The following is an 18,095-nucleotide window of genomic DNA, read 5'->3' on the forward strand; positions in this document are numbered from 1 at the left end:
TAAAAATACTAAATAATTTCTATGTGAATAATTTGTAAGCTGACTGACAGTACACACATAGATTTGTGGCTATGTTTATAGCTGCTCTTATAGAACATTTATTAGTGGTCAATGTCAATTTAAGGGTTACTACTGAAGTTAATTCTTGGTATTATCTTTTCCTAAAATTTTTCTTGAATAGTACTTGAATAAAAATAATAAATATAAGATGTGCTTGGAAGTATAACTAGAATCCTTGTTTTACGAATTAGTATTTAAAAGATAGTTCAAAACCAATAATAAGGAGCTTAAACAACAAGGTGAAATATCACAGAGATAAATGTACTTTTCTAGGTTTAGGTTAAAAATATCAATTGTGAAAACTCAAGATAATGTTAGAACTGGTTTGACAGCAGTTAATTTAGAGGAATCTCGTTTTTCAGTTTATAACAAGTTTAATAAAACCCCATAATGTGACATAGCCACTTAAGAAAACCACAAAGTCAGATTATGTTGAAGTACTTTTGAAGAAAGAAGCACAGGACGTCGCAGTGTCATTTCTTTAAAGGCACCAGTCAAGTCTCATCTAATATATCCCAAGATCACTGAGCCCAACTTTAAGATGGACACTATAAACACTGGAATGGTTTCAGAGGAAAACATCTAAGATATTTGGTGAAATGGGAATTATGATATACCAAGAACAGTTGAAGGAAATCATGTCTATGTGGGCATTTAGGCTGGATACCAGTTTGTTACTGGTAAAATAATGCTGCATAACCAACAACTCCAAAATATCAACATCATACAACAATAAGAAATTACTTAGTTCATGTGCTTTGGTTTGGCTGGAAGTTGGCTGATGCATGCTGGGCTTGCTGTGCTCTGTTCTAGCTATGCACAGAGCTGGGCTTGGCAATCCCTGAGGTCTGAGCTCCACATGTGTTCATTCTAAAGCTCAGAGTAAGAGAAAAGCAGGCACATGAGGAAGCTCTTCTCATGGCAATGGAAAGAAGACAAGTGGAAACACACAGACCTCCTAAGACCTAGCTTTAGAGGTGACCTTACTGTATCAGTTGAGGCAATATACATTATAGCAAAAAGTCAAAACTTATAGAAAAACTTAAGAAAAACATATGCTGCCACTTCATGAGAGGTACTGAAAAATCACACAGCAAAGATCATGAACATAGCGTGGGGTGAAGAACCATAGCCAAGAATACTCTACCACATTCTGGGTTGGATATTGACAGAGGGATATCTTCTTCTTTTAAGAAAGGCTGACATACGGATGAAAAACCCACCTAGATTTATTTATGTGCAGGTTCACAGGACACATGAGAGACCAATGTATATAAACGGATATTACAAGGAGGTAGATGTTGCTTCATTTTAGAGTTTCCGAATAGGTTGAGGTATTTAAAAAATGGAATGAAGTATTTGGGAAGCAATATGAAATTAGGGCAGAGAGTCCACTCTTTGGAATTGGACAGAAACCAGTTCAAAGTTTGGACTTTTAATTTATTAAGCTATAAAGTACTGGACATGGCAAACATTTTGGATACTAGTATCTTTATCTCTAACATGAGAATCAAATTATTTCATTACATAACGTTTACAAAGTACCTAATATGGTCCTCTGGCATATATCAAATGCTTAGTATTGTAGCTATTACTTATTATTAGTAGTAATGTGCTACCTTTGGAAATGGTTACGTCCGCTGCCTAGCCTTTTATACTTCTCTTTTGCTTCTTTCATATGTCTCCTATAATTTAATATTACTGAATATTATATAATACAACTCCACAATTATGTACCCTCAAATTCCAAACCCAAAAACTGTAAAACCAAAAGTTTCTTCTTAAATAGGGTGTCTGAAAGAATTATGCAACAAAATTCTGACGAAAAGTGATAAAAAGCTATTTATAATGATTTATATCTTGCTTAGTATAGTTATTCCTATATTCAATACAATTATATTAATACGTGGTTTTGGCCCAGATTTCACAAGTTGTGATATGCAATATATAATATATGCATTGTAGTGTCTTTCTAAAATACAAGCAATTCTGAATATGAAACATCTGGTATACAGTATTGCAACTGGAAGATTGTGAACCCACACTTTAATGTACCTTATTTGTTAACCATTCTGTTTTTAGCACCTAGAAAAATAACAAACCCTTAATAAACGTGAATTTCATGATACATTAAATGATGTTCACGAAATTTAAAATTCTACTTATGAAAAATAAATAATATCTATATCTTCTTTTGACTCTGTCCCACATTTTTCCCAGGTAAATCTTATTCATTACTGAGGCCTTCCAAAGATATAGTGTGTCGTTACTGGTTCTCCAATTCTATGATTTAAGACCACAAAGATCTATCTTTTTCCATGTGGACTACAGTGTTAGAAGATAAATATCATCCTTATTTATATCTTTGTAGTACAATTTGAGGTCAGGTGGCCTGAAACCCTTGGCTTTGTTTTTTTGTTGTTGTTGTTGTTATTTGTTTTTTTCTTAGAATTGCTTTGGCTTTTGAGGCTCTTTTTTTGGTTCCATATGGATCTCAAGCCTATAGTAACCAAAACAGCATTATACCTATAGATATAGATCAATACAACAGAATAGAGAACCCAGATATAAAACCATATATTTACAGCCAACTAATTACTGACAAAACTGACAACAATATGCAGTGGGGAAAGAACACACCTTCTTCAATAAAGGATGCTAGAAAAATTAGATGGCAATACACAGAAGAATAAAATTAGATCCCTATCTTTTACCATGTATAAAAGTCAACTCAAGATGTATTAAAGTCTTAAATATAAGACCTGAAACTATAAGAACACTAGAAGAAAACTTAGGAAAAACTCTCCTATATTTTGGTCTAAACAAATAATCCATGACTAAGAGCACAGAAGCACAGGTAACAAAAAGATAAATAAAGTGGACTACAATAAATTAAAAAGCTTCTCCACAGCAAAATAAATAATTAACAGAGTGAGAAGACAACTGCAGAATGGAAGAAAATATTTAAAAACCATGCATTTGATAAAGGACTAATATCCAGAATCTACAAGGAACACAAACAACATAACAACAACAACAGCAAAAATCCTCAACTAATCCCATTAAAAAGCAAACACATAAATAGAAATTTTATCAAAAGAAGACATACAAATGGCCACCATCAACATCACCAATCATTAGAAAAATGCAAATTAAAACCACAATCAGATACCATCTCACATCAGTCCAAATGGCTGTTGCTTTTAAAAAGTCAAAAAAATAGATGTTGGCAAAGATGTGGAGAAAAGGAAATGTTTATAAACTGCTGGTGGAAATGTAAACTAGTACAACCTCTATGGAAACCAGTATGTAGATTTCTCAAATAACTAAAAACAGAACTAGCATTTGATACAGTGATCTCACTACTGAGTAACTACCCAAAGGAAAATAAGTCATACATATATAAATATCATCACTCATGTTTATCACAACACTATTCACAATAGCAAAGACATGCAATCAACCTAAATGTTCATCAGTCGATGAGTGGATAAAGAAAACCCGGTATATGCACATAATGGAATGCTACTCATCCATAAAAGAAATGAAATCATATATTTTGCCACAGCATGGATGGAACTGGAGGCTACTATCTTAAGTGAAACAACTTAAACCCAGAAAGGCAAATACTGCATTTCTCCCTCATAGGTGGAGCTAAATAATATGTATACATGGACATAGAGTGTGGAATGACAGACAATGGAGACTCAGAAGAGATGGGAAGTGGGTAATGAGAAATTACTTAATAGGTTGAATGTACGACATGTGGGTGGTGGTTACCCTAAAAGCCCAGACGTCACTACTATGCAATCTATGCATGCAGCAAATTACACCTGTGCTCCATACATTTACACAAAAATATAAAAGTCTCTCTCTTCTCTCATTACCAGTGCAAAATAACAATTGCAAAATAACAAGACCTGGAGGCAATTATTTTAACATGCAAACTGAGTAAGAAACCAAAGAAAACAATGCAAGCACATAAAGGTTGCTCAGAAAAGGATGGAATGGCAACCAATGGAGAACTTATTAGGCTCAGATAACTACTTTGGCCTGGTACAGAAAAAAAGATGATCATAATTTTCTCCAAAGATGAATTTGGTCTTGCTAAATTCTAGATTTGATGATAACCTCAAACTCCATCCAAATACCGCCTTTTTTCTTATTTTTTTATTGGTATATTTAATCTTTCTTGTTTCCTTCCTATTGCCTCAGCTATATGCCCCAATACTTCCAAATGTCTTATCTGCCTAAAGGAAATGTAGTTCTTTAGTAATGAATCATTTTCTCATTTCTTTGCCTTTGCACGTGATGAGGTACTTAACCAAAGTTTTACTTACCATTATAATTCCAGCCTGGCATCAGCTTTTCTGGGAAGCCCTGTGATATTTTCTCTTAACCCTCTACCTGCATGACCTCCCATGCTCTCTCATATCCTCTAACACATCCTCCTAACACAGTACTTATCACATGCCATCTGTTTATTTGAATTCTGTCTTTAATTGTTTACAAATAGTCCTCTGTAATTTAGTATGTCTTTCCTACTGTGACCTTGGAAGCATTTCCTGCATACTGATTTTTTTTCTCTATCTCGATTATTTTGTGTCAAACAGAATTTGGAAATTCAAGACCATGGTTATCTATAGATATGTCTGAATCCTTAAAGTGTTTAATTTCTTTAAATTAGTTGCCAGCATCTAAAACTCAGAGTATTGCACAGAAAAACTGATGCAGCAGGTTACATTTTTAAAAAATGGCCACAACATTTTTTTTCTATTCCTGAACTATGCTGTCACCCACTGACAGGTAAAGGCTGTTACCCCTTCTCTTGAATCTGGCTGAACTTGTGAGGTGCTTGCAACTAACGGAATGAGACCAAATCATAAAAAAATAATGCAACTTCTCTTTTGCTTTTTGGGCTACTCATATCTGGTAGCATGCTATGAGGAAGCCTAAGTGACATGGAGAGGACTGCATGGGTGTTCCATGCAACAGTGCTAATTAAAGGACAAGCTGACAGCCAGCACTAACTGCTACACATCATATGAGAGAAGCATCCCCAGGTGATTTCACATTCTCGTCATTGAGAAGCCCCAGACATAGTGGAGCAGAAACAAGCCACTCTTGTTGTACCTTGTTTAGACTCCAGATGCCCACAAAATCCCTGAGCATAGTAAAAATGGTTATTCTATATTACCAGGTTTTGGGGTAGTTTCTTAATGCAGGAATAGTAACTGCTTGTTATTTTTTCCTCCCCAAGAAGTCCAGCTCTTCTTGGGGAGGAAAAAATAACAAACACTACTGACCTGCATTTTTTTTTTTTCAAACATAGAATACATGGCCACAATATCCTAAGACTGAAAAAATGATAGTCACTTTAGATAGGGCACATACGTTCCAGTCTGCCACAGTCTCCAACAATTTTTATTACATACTTTGACAGTCATGCATTCATAAACATACCTGATCCCTTAAATATGTTATTCATATGTTAAACTTATTCTTTTTTTTTTTTTTTTGCCCGGAGGAAGCTAGGCTTCTCTTCACCTACCAGTGAACCAGAATGTTACCTTAGATTCTTTACCTGTTCTTAATGCTGGGCTTTTTGCAACACATCAGGGTCTTTCAGTATTTAAGATGATCTAATGCTTCCTATTTTTGAAGCACTGATTGTGTATGGTTTACCCCAATACCTTCTTGTTTCCTCCTGAGGAGCGTTTCCAATTCTAAATTAACCTGGTGAGGGGAAATGACTGACATGTTGACATGCCTTGATCTCAATAAATGATTAAGCAGGTTTTAGTTACTATCTAAAATACTTCCTTAGATTTTCTTGAGAGACTTGTCATTCATGTGAGTAGAGAAAATGGTTTTTCTAACTCTTATTAGAGTTTCATAAAAAGTATTTTAATGGTCTATTTTTAAATACAGACTGACTGTATTTAAACTACTTAGGCAAGCAGTTCAGTTATTAGCAAAATTAACCTTAAATTAATTAAAAACTCAACAAATCAAATGCATACTTAATGATAATTTGAGGAAACACATTGTTTCTTTCCTAAAACCAACAGTAGTTTTCTAAAGTGCCTAAAATAAATATGTCAAATAAGAACTAAAAAAGAGAAAAAAATAGTGTTTATCCACACCTGAATTCTCATCCTGCTAAGGTAAATTCAAACAACATCAAATCTACTGTTTATGCATGCAGAGGTCTATAGATGGCAAGATAATACAACTAAATTGTAGAATAACTGTGGGAAAATATTTAAGTCCAATAACCTTCTGTAAATTCAATCTCATCATAGACTATAGCACTGCGACATAAGGGAATTAAATTACAAAATGAGGGTGAATGACTTTATAGTGAACAGTGCCACTTAAATGAATACGACAAGCTGTTATATACTTAATATTATAACTTTTATTAAGTTACTGGGTAACTGTGGGACCTTACACTTTAGTTTTCATTAGAGGGATTTCTGTAGACTCACTATCAAATGTAAAGGCTTACATTAAACTTATAGCCTAAAAACAGTAAATAATTTCTTCTTTCTTTCTTGCTCAGAAGTGTCTTTTGGTTAGAACTTTTTGCAAAGCATGCAGATAAATCCATATTCTTTATTTTCTGATATTAAATGCATATTCTCTCTGGCCTTTTGAGGTACATAATGGAAGTCTGAATAGATTTAGGTTTTCAGGGTATTTGTTGGTCTCTATGTCTCAGACTGTGGAGTTGGTAAATATGGGTTTGAATCCAACATTTACTATTAAAATGTAATCTACTTGTAAAAATCACTTAGCATTTCTAAAATTTAAGTTTTTTCTATATAAAATGGAGAAAAAAATGCCTGCCTCATTTGTTGTTGCCGGAATTAAATGAGATAAAGCACCTCCAAACACAGCTTAGCAGCACAAGATGATTGTTAGCTATTGTAAGCCAATAGCTACAAGTAGCCTTTTGCAAAAAAAGCAGTGGATCCCATCCTATAGGCTCTGACCCTTTAGGAGCTAAGAAGTTTGTGCAAGAGGTCTGAGAACATATTTTTCCACCAAATGTAGATATGTATATTCACTGTATATTCTAACTTTCTTTTGCATTCTTGTAAATAAAATACAAATTGCATTTAAAAGTATTACGGTTTCCATAACAATTTCATATCATCATTTATAAGTTCAAGCAACTGACACCAGTGTGTACAGTTACAACTTATTGATGTGTGATAAAAATTTTAGATGTCCTGGATCTTTTTGATTTGCCTTCCCACTTTCATTCCCGCCTCCATCCTGTTCTCTACCTAGGGGATGATTAATGGTAGCACCGTCTATTGGATCTGCTTTCCTCTGCTTTCTAATGGGTCCATCTAGTAGGAGCAATGATAGGAAACTGGCAGAAGGAAGGAGAGTGAGCTCAGGGTCCAAACTCCCTGTACTTGCCCCTGTGGGGTGGCCGTGGTTGCCATTCTGAAGCAGAGGTCTCAGTTCCTGTCAGGTGGCTTCTCCTGCAGCTTCCTCCGTCTCCCTTTTATTCCTATTTTTGGCAGTGGAGCACCTCACCTTAGGAATACTGTCTTCAGGGGACTAAACTGTCCATTGTGGTACTCTTCCACTGAAAATACTTCCCTGGTTAAACTCTCCACAAATTTTCCTAATTTAGGAGTCTAATTTTTCCCCCTACTGTTTCAGGCTTGACAGCTTACAGATATTCAAAAAGGGCTATCATTCCAGAAAACTTTGTAACTACTGCCTTATATATCAGAAGGAGGTATCTATCTATATCTAATCTATATCTATGTATCTATCTATATCTAGACATCTTTGCTCTCCTAGCACATCGCCATAGAAGGGAGGCTTCTTTTCCTAGGTTGTGTGAGTTTCTCACCTGGTTCATTATTTAAGAAAAGCAAAGGTTTCTATTTTTATATTTTGCCTATTATACCAATCTACAGTTAAAATTTCACATTAGAAGATTATACATTTTTAACATTTCACATCCAAATTAATTAGAATCAAAGATCTGAATTAGTCTTTTGGCTTTCATTTGCAATATTACCACTTGTATCTAAGTAAATGAAAATAGCTTTTTTTTTTACATGTATAATTTGGTTTTTTTTTTTTTTTTTTTTTTCTTAACTTGGACATTCGGAAATGTTTACAGAATCTTGTGAATTTCCATGATTTCAAAAGGTTGATCTTTGAAAATGCTAATGTCTTTGAGGAGTATGTAAAAAACAACATATTAGAACACGAACAGAATTTAAATGTTTGGTCCAATTAAAGGTGTTAATCCCAGGATGTAACTTGTCTTAAGCCAAGACTTCGAGTGTGTAAGTTCCTGGCAACTGCAATACTAGCAGTAATTTGAAGCTTGCATAATAAACTCATCAATTTGTTTCTTTACTTTTTCTTCTCATAGACACAGCCAAGAGAAAAAGATGATGATGAGAGACCCTCTATCAGTGTCCTCTTTACCAGTCATTAATGCCACTCAGTTAAGCTGCCTCCTGAGGATTCTTTGGTGAAGCACCTTTTATGATCCATTTGAAATTTTCCTGAACTAACAATACCTTGCAAGATAACTAGGGATTAATTAAAGTTGTTATAGCTGCTGAACTTCAGGTGAACCTGTGTAGGGTTGTTACCTTGTGAACTTCCTCTGGAATCTCTACTGAGGATGATATAATGATTCCATTTAAGCATCTGCCAGATTCTATTTTATAATCTCACAAATTTTATGTTCATCTATGTTAAGCAGTCAATTAAAGACCATTTTCTCTGAAGATTTTTATCTTAATTCTTCTGTCACACATATTCTACTGTTTTATTTTCACGATTCAAAATAAGCATTTCTTCTGATTTAGACTGTAACAATGCTAAAATAGTATTAAAATTGTTTATAAATGCTGGATGATGATTATAATTATATATTTCTCTTTATTTTACTGCTTTGGAAACATTTTCCTCTAGCAAGCCAAATCTTACATTTCAAAGTCCATCAAAAAAAGCCACAACTTGAAAAGAAAGAACTCTACACTGATTCTTGTAGAAAACGAACTTTCTCCACTCCTAATTCCCATACTTGCTCTGTTGTTATTTGACTTATATTTGTTTAAGTATGTATGTGTATATATGTGTTTGTATTTTAGGAGGAAACATTAAAACATATTTAAAACATTAAAAATAAGAATTGTTACTATATGGTTTGTAGATTATCTGACAGATACAATAATATAATAAGTGCTTAACTGAACCACTAATCTTACTTCCTGCTGGTGTATTTGGACCAAAACAAATAATCTAGGGAGACCAGAGAATATGGCCAGTTAAAAGCAGCTACAGTCCACGGCACTCAAAGAGAGGAATGAAGGCAGTGAATGAATTCAGCACCTTCTCCTGAAATATCCAGGTTCTCACATTGGGACTAACTACGCAAACAACTCAACCCATGGAAAATGAAGAAAAGCAGGGTGGGCTGATTGCAGCACAGAGCCCAAGAAACCCCCACCTCCAGCAAAGGGAAGTGTTGAGTGATTGTGCAACCCCACCAGAGAAACCAGGTTCTCCCATGGATCTTTGCAACCAGTGGATCAGGAGATCCCCTTGTGAGCTCATGCAACCAGACCCTTGGGTCCGATACACACAGCTGTGTGGAGTCTTGGCAAAGCAGCCACTCAGACACACCCAGAGATGCAGGAGTTGTTTTTGTTGTTGTTGTTGTTGTTTTTTGAGACAGAGTATCCCTTTATCGTCAGGCTGGAGTGAAGTGGTACGATCCCGGCTCACAGCAACTTCCATTTTCTGGTTTCAAGGAATTCTGCAAGACCCAGGAGTTTTATATATTCCAGCCCCAGGATCCCTGGCAAGGCAGGGATCCATCTGTACACATCCTTAGAAAGGCGGCTGGATCCAGGAAGCTGAGCAGCAGCATTCTGCAAACACCACTTCCGCAGCCCCTCACAAGTTAAGACCCACTGGCTTAGAATTCCAGCCAGCCAATGGCAAGAGGCTGGAGTTGGACTGAATCAGAACCAAGTTGCTGGGGGGAGTGGTAGCCTCCCTCTCTCAGTGGTTTGGTAGACTTAGCTGCTCCAGCTTATGGATTTGGAGAATACAAACAGTCTAGATGAGGAAGGGTCACCCACAATGCAGCACAGCTACCTTACTAGACTGTGGACAGACTGTTTCTTTAAGCAGGACCCTGATTCATTCCTCCTCACTAGGTGCGATCTCCCTGTGGAGGCTTCAGCCACCCCAGCAAGGGTTCTCTAGAGATCTAATCTCTCCTTAGGATGGAACTCCCCAGGAATGGCATCTGCCATCTCTAGTTCAGTAGACTAAGCTGTTCCAGCCTGCCAGCTTTGGAAAATACAAACTGCTTGGACAAGGAAGAGTCCCCTCAACACATTTTGCTGAGCTAAAGGAGCAAGCTGTAAGCCAATTTAAAAGAAGCTAAGAATTATAGGAAAACAATATAGAAGCTGATAGGCAAAATAGCCACTTCAGAGATGAACATTACTGACCTGATGAAGCTGAAAAACACAATACCAGAACTTCACAATGCAGTCACAACTATAAATGGCAGAACAGATCGAGTGGATGAAAGATCTCAGAGCTTGAAGACTATCTTTTGAAATAAGAGAGGCATACAAGACCAGAGAAAAAAGAACGAAAAAGACTGAACAAAACTTCTGAGAAATAAGGTATTATTTAAAGACAGCAAACCTATGACTGATGGGGGTACATGAAAGAGCGGGAGAATGGATCCAAGTTGGAAAACTAAGATATTATCCAGAAGAACTTCCCCAACCTAGCAACACAGGCAACATTCAAATATAGGAAATGTAGAGAACCCCAGTAAGATACTCTATGAGAAGATCAACCCCAAGACACATAATCATAAGATTTTCCAAGGTTGAAGTGAAAGAAAAAGAATTTAAGGGCAGCCAGAGAGAAAGGGCAGGTCACCTGCAAAGCCAAGCCTATCAGACTAATGGAGAACCTCTTAGTGGAAACCCTATAAGCCTGAAGAGATCAGGGGCCAATATTCAACATTGTTAAAGAAAAGAACTTCCAATCCAGAATTTCATACCTGGTCAAACCAAGCTTCTTAAGTGATGGAGAAATAATATCCTTTTCAACAAGGAAATGTGGAGGGAATTTGTCACCACCAGGTCTGCATTACAAGAGCTCCTAAAAATACACTAAATATGGAAAGAAAAAAACATTACAAGTCACTGCAAAAACACACTGAAGTACAGACCAGTGACACTATGAAGCAACCATGTGAACAAATCTGCAAAAGCAATCAGCTAGCATAATGATGACAGGATAAATTCATGTATAACAATACTAACTTTAAATGTAAATGGATGAATTGTCCCAATTAAAAGACACACAATGGCAAGCAGGATAAACAGCCAAGACCCATTAGTATGCTGTCTTACAGAGACCCATCTCATGTGCAGAGACACACATAGGCTCAAATAAAGGGATGGAGGAAAAGAAAATGGAAAACAGAACAAAATGGGTTAGAATCCTAGTTTCTGACAAAATAGACTTTAAACCAACAAAAATCAAAACTGACAAAGAAAGGCATTACATAATAGTAAAGGATTCAACTCAACAAGAAGTGCTAACTGTCATAAATATATACGCACCCAATACAGGAGCATCCAGATTCATCATGCAAGTTCTTAGAGACCTACAAGGAGACTTACGACTACCACACAATAGTAGTGGGAGACATTAACACTGAACTGACAATATTAGACAGATCATCAAAACAGAAAATAAACAAAGATATTCAGGAACTCAGCTCTGTATCAAGTTGACTTAGCAGATATAGACAGAACTCTCCACCCCAAAACAAAAGAATATACATTCTTCTCATTGTGACGTGACAGTAATTCTAAAATTGAGCACATGATCAGAAATAAAACATTCCTCAGCAGGTGCAAAAGAACGGAAATCCTGACCGTGTCTCAGGCCACACTGCAATCAAACTTGATCTCAAGATTAAGAAATTCCCTAAAAATCACACAACTACATGGAAAATGAACAACTGATCCTGAGTGACTTTTGGGTAAATAAGGTAGAAATCAAGAACTTTTTGGAAACTAATAAGAACAAAGAGACAATGTACCAGAATCTCTGGGACACAGCTAAAGCAGTGTTAAAAGGGAAATTTATAGTACTAAATGCCCATAGTAAAAAGCTAGAAAGATCCCAAGTCAACAGTCTAAAATTTCAACTAAAAGAAGTAGAGAACCAAGAGCAAACAAACCCCAAAGGTAGTAGGAGACAGGAATAACCAAGGCGAAAGTGGAAGTGATAGAAATAAACACGTAAAAAGCCCTTCAGAAAATCAATGAATCCAGGAGCTGGTTTTTTTGAAACAATTAATAAAACAGACTGCAGCTACACTAATAAAGAAGAAAAAACAATCAAATGAATACAATCAGAAATGATAAGGGGGATATCACCACTGACCCCACAGAAGTACAAACTCACAGCCAATATCATACTGGGATGGAGGGAGGGAGGGCATCAAGAAGAAAAGCTAATGGACGCTGGGCTTAATACCTAGGTGATGGGATGATCTGTGCAGCAAACCAGCATGGCACTTGTTTACCTATGCAATACACATGAACATCCTGCACATGGTCCCCTGAATTTAAAATAAAAGTTGAAGAAAAAAAGATACTTAGCTACAAAGATATGAATCACATATATGTTTAGAGTTATGAAAAACTGAAAATAAACAGTTAACTGTACGAGAATGATTAAATTGTGATCCAATCATACAACGAAACAATCTACAGCCATTAAAGATTATGTTGTGGACATGCATTTATTAACATAGAAAGATGTTCTTATGCGCTCAAGAGTTAAAATTAAATTTCCAAACAGTTTGCAATATATGATTTCAAATATAATATATTTCATGTATTAACACACATGAAAGATAGATAAAAAGATGATACATTGATAAATAGATACTCCAAATATGTTCCCAATGCTATATGGGTGACTTGGTCTCATTCTTTATATATTTATATATGTTTTTAAACTTTTAAGTTCAGGGGTACAAGTGCAGGTTTGTTATTAGTGCAGCCATTGTGGAAGACAGTGTAGTGATTCCTCAAAGAACTAAAGCATAGATACCATTCTACCCAGCAATCCAATTACTGGGCATATACCCAAAGGAATAGAAATCATTCTATTACAAAGACACATGCATGTGTATGTTCACTGTAGCACTAGTCACAATAGCAAAGACATGGCGTCAACCTAAATCTAAATGCCCATCATGATAGGCTGGATAAATAAAATGTGGGGTGTATGTATTCACACACACACACACACACACACACACACACACATGCATATATACACATACCATGGAATACTATGAAGTCATAAAAAAAAGAACAAGATCATGTCTTTGCAGGGACATGGATGGAGCTGGAGGCCATTATCCTTAGCAAACTAACACAGAAACAGAAAACAAAATACCACACATTCCCACTTATAAGTGGGAGCTAAATGATGATAACATATGGGCACACAGAGGGGAACAACACACACTGGGACCTTTTGGTCTTCGGGAGGAGGGAGAGGATCAGGAAAGATAACAGACAGTACAAGGCTTAATATCTGAGTAATGAAGTAATATGTACAACAGCCTCCATGATAGATACATGTTTTCATTTCACTTGGGCAAATGCAAAGCAAAGAATTGCCGAGTCATATGGCAAATGTAGGTCAACTTTGTAAGCAACTGCCTAGTTTTTTTCTATACTGGTTTACAGTTTTACATCCCTATCAGCAGTGTATGAGGGTTGCAGTTGCTCTACAGCCTCACTAACATTTGATAATTCAATCTGTTTAATGTTAGCCATTCTACAATCTGTGTACTAGGATCTAATTGTGGTTTTAATTTCAATTTTCCTACTGAATAATGATGTTGAACATATTTTTAGACTCTTATTTGCAATTTGTCTATCTTATTTGGTGAAATGTTTGCTCAAGTTTTTTGCCCCTTTTTAAAAGTCAGTTTATTTATTTGATTCTAAAGTTTTAGTCATTTTTGCATATTTTGGATACAATCAAAGATATTGCTTCACAGTTTGTGGCTTGCCATTTTATTAAAATAATAGTGTCTTTTAGAGAACAAAATTTAATTTTGATCAAATCCAATTGATTTAAAAAAGAATCTAAAGGCAGACATTAAACACCTTATCTAAAAGTACTCTAGTGTATATCCATTTCTATTAGAAGTTGGCATATTCTTTATCACAGAGTTTTCTGAAAAAATATTTCACTCATTAATGCATTTACTCATTTTTCCTTTAGTTATTTAATGAATCTTCATTGAGAACCACTAGTGAGCCAGGAACTATACTAGGATTGAGGATATAATTTTGACCAAAATAGGCATTTTATCATTACTGTAATATAGAGCATTAATATCACTGCAACTAATTTCATCACCTACTTCCTTTGTCCCTCTGATTTAACGGTAAAGTATCAGAGAAGCACATAAATATTATATCAGTAAATGTGATTTATGTAATTCTGAATTTTGTATTCTCTTTGAAGAATGAGGCTCTTATTTTTTTACCCCCATAGTGTAGAAAATATTATGCTTGACATTCATGTACTCAAAAATTATCCCTTCACTTCACACCCCATGAAAGACCTCGTACCTGGTATTGTGAAGGACATGAGGCTGTATTAGAAAAGGATTTTGAACAAATAGCAAAAATGATAAGGGACATGTGCATAATTAATCCCAATGTAAGGCGGATAAATAAATGCTATAGAAAAGTAAATATATGGTGCTACTGGAATTCAGGGCAGTAACAGATTATTCCCCCAAACAGAATAAAGATAAGACTTTTTAGAAGAGTTGGCTTTTGAGCTGAGGCTGGAAGGATGAGAAGAATTGAGCTATAAAAATTGAGTAGATAGGAAAGGAGCCAGGGAAGGCAGCACAAATGTTTAGAAAATGTCCCTTTACATATAAATTATTTTTAAAGCAATTTTTATTATAAAATTATTGTTTATAGCCATTACTTTATATATGTGTGTGTTCAATAATTCTAATATTCCCTTTTTAAATATTAAAAGCTAAATTATCTTAATCCTATATTTTTCTTTTTTTTTTTTCTTTTCTTAGGGTCACTTAAGCCCATTTGAATCTGATCAGAAGAGAACGTCCCTCATTTTCACAAAATTATTCCCAAATTTCTCCTATTTAAATGTAGCTCTACAGAGCTGCATCAAGGAATTATTTTAGTCTCTTCTAATTGTGTTTGTAGTGTGTGGTAACTACACTTTCTATCAAGGGTTTCTGAAACTAGTTATGGAACTTTGTTATCACAATTTCATGTGCTAATGTATAATGATAAACTAACAATTTGACTGAAAATATTAGCAGATGGTCTAAATATGCAGCCAATTTGCAAACAATACTCTGTTCAGTGTCTGTAATGTGATGCAAAACTTACCCAAAGGCTAAATAACTGTGCTGTTTTCCAATATGTAATTGGGACAATTAAGATATTGCCCCAGAAACTCTTGGCTCATGATGGCTTCTCTATTTAACGTATTACAAATTAATCAATTACTCAGTGTCAACGATGGCCATTTCCATAGTGATAACTTCAGTCATGCTTAGCTTTAAGGGTATCAATTCACACTCACCTTTTTTCTAATAGCCCACAGTAGTCTCTTTAAATAAAATTTCCCTTCAATTCTTTTACTGTGCTGTCACTCAGGCCATGGAAAATCCAAATTTCTGCAATACATGTAGATTTCCTCTAATCTATAATGACTTTAAAGCTGTTTTCATCTTTGCCACTTCTCCTCACTCAAATATTACTTAAGTCCTAAAGGAGGCTTATTAAGTCTCCTTGGGTGCCAATAACGTTGGTCAATAAATGATCAATGCTATAATGATTTTATAACAATAAAGTCAATTGGCTTCTGTCAGTCACATAAATGGGAGACTCACTTAACTATCTCATAGACCTCCTGTATTTTCCTATGAAATGTATAACTTTTTATAGAAAAAAAATAAACTTGAGTGATTGAGTTTTCTAAAAATGCATTTGTTTTACACCAATTTTATTCATATTAACAAAAAATAAAAGCCAGACTTAAAAGGTTACCTTACTGTTTTGCTTCTACTTACAAACTATTCTAAAGAAGGTAAAACTATGTTAGTGAAAAACAGATAGTTGCTTTCCAGGGCCTGAGGACGAGGGAGAAGTTGACTACAAAGGGCCATGAAGAAGTATTTTTGGATGGTGAAAATGCTCTATGTCTTAATTTTGGTGGTCATTACACAGTAGTTTGCATCTGCCAAATGTATACAGCTGTATTCTAAATGGGTAAATCTTATTACATATAAATAACATTTCAATAAGTCTGATTTTAAAGAAGTAAAAAATCATATCACAAATTTTGGGTCAATCTATAGAGATATATTCAACAATCAATAAAAGATCTATCAAAGAAGCATAGGATTTCTTGATTCCCTAAGATATTTCAAGAATTTCCCTCTTTCCAGAGTAGCAAGGACATTTTATTACCTTTTACAGATAAATATGACATTTTAGGAAAAAAAAAGCCAAATTGAACAAGTGCCTTACTCTTATTGTCTTTTTTAAAAAAAATCTAAAAATAACATTATTTAGTTAAATACGAGGTTATTTAATGAGTTGATTGGTTACCATAATCATCCAGTCTCAGAGTAACACACTATTTCATTGTTTGTAGTTGCAAGATCATTATATTTTACCTCTCGCAGTCTGGTAAGCAACTTAATAATTTAGCGTGATAATGGAGAAAAAACACTACTAGAAATTCTCACATGATATAACTGACTTTGACATTCATATTCAAGAAACAAAATTGATTAGAGATAATCCTGAGAAGGATGCTTTAGACAGCAAATGCCTTACCTTTGTGTTTGGGTCGCATAGCTGTTATCATAAGCCTCATAGGTTTGGTCATCATATTCACCCCCGTAGCCATCATCATAACCCTGAGACACAAAATGGTTGAAACACCTTTTAGAAATTAATTTCATTAACTTTGTTCTGTTTTCGGTTAGCACAATTTTATACAATGTGATCTTGGTTTAATTTTTATGTTTGGTAAGTAACCATATATCAAATTTTACTAGATTAACAATTCTCACATAACCTTAAATAATACTTCATTGATCAGGTATTAATGTTTATTAATTAAACTCAGCATATCATTAAAGCAGCAATACCTACTCTAAGGCTTATTTAGCATTTTCATCAATAATAATGACTATTTAAGAAATTCAAACTTGGAGTCCCTGGGCAAGTTGGTCAAATACGAACAGCTCTGGTGTGCAGCTCCCAGCAAGACTGATGCAGAAGGTGGGTGATTTCCACATTTACAACTGAGTTACCTGGTTCATCTCACTGGGACTGGTTGAACAGTGAGTGCAGCCTCAGGAGGGTGGGCCAAAGCAGGGTGGGCTGTTGCCTCACCTGAGAAGTGCAAGGGGCCAGGGAACTCCCTCTCCTAGCCAAGGAAACTCATTAGAGGCAGCTTCCTGCACTCCAGCCTAGATACTGCATTTTTCACATTGTCTTCACAACCCACGGACCAGGAGATTCCCTCTAGTACATACACAAACACCAGGGCCCTGGGTTTCTAGCAAAAAACTGGGCGGAGGTATGAGCAAACCAAGCTAGCTGCAGGTTTTTTTAATACCCCCATGGCAAATGGAACGCCAACAAGATAGAACTCTTCACTCCCCTGGAGAGGAGGCTGAAGCCAGGGAGCCAAGTGATCTGGCTTGACAGGCCCCACCTCCACTGAGACCAGCAAGTTAAGCTCCACTGGCTTGAAATTCTTGCAGCCAGTGCAGCAGTCTGAGCTCAACCTGGGATCTTTGCGCTTGGTTGTGGGGGGAGTGTCTGCCATATCTGAGGCAGGAGCAGGTGGTTTCAACCCCACAGTATAAGCAAAGCTGCTGGGAAAACTGACTG

At 35.6% G+C, this 18,095-nt stretch overlaps 1 protein-coding gene across 3 annotated transcripts in view; it reads right to left on the reverse strand.

The window, feature by feature from the left end:
* KHDRBS2 (KH RNA binding domain containing, signal transduction associated 2) overlaps positions 1–18,095 on the reverse strand; it is a 633,038-nt gene that overhangs the window by 37,254 nt on the left and 577,689 nt on the right. For all 3 annotated transcript variants that reach the window (XM_032299838.1, XM_032299837.1, XM_032299836.1), the window contains exon 7: positions 17,028–17,110. In XM_032299838.1, coding sequence (XP_032155729.1) covers positions 17,028–17,110 — 83 coding nt within the window. The remainder of the gene's footprint in view (positions 1–17,027; positions 17,111–18,095) is intronic.

Source organism: Sapajus apella, unplaced genomic scaffold, assembly GCF_009761245.1.
Source record: "Sapajus apella isolate SASKATOON/1434 unplaced genomic scaffold, GSC_monkey_1.0 scaffold41, whole genome shotgun sequence".
In the NCBI taxonomy this organism is placed as follows: Eukaryota; Metazoa; Chordata; class Mammalia; order Primates; family Cebidae; genus Sapajus; species Sapajus apella.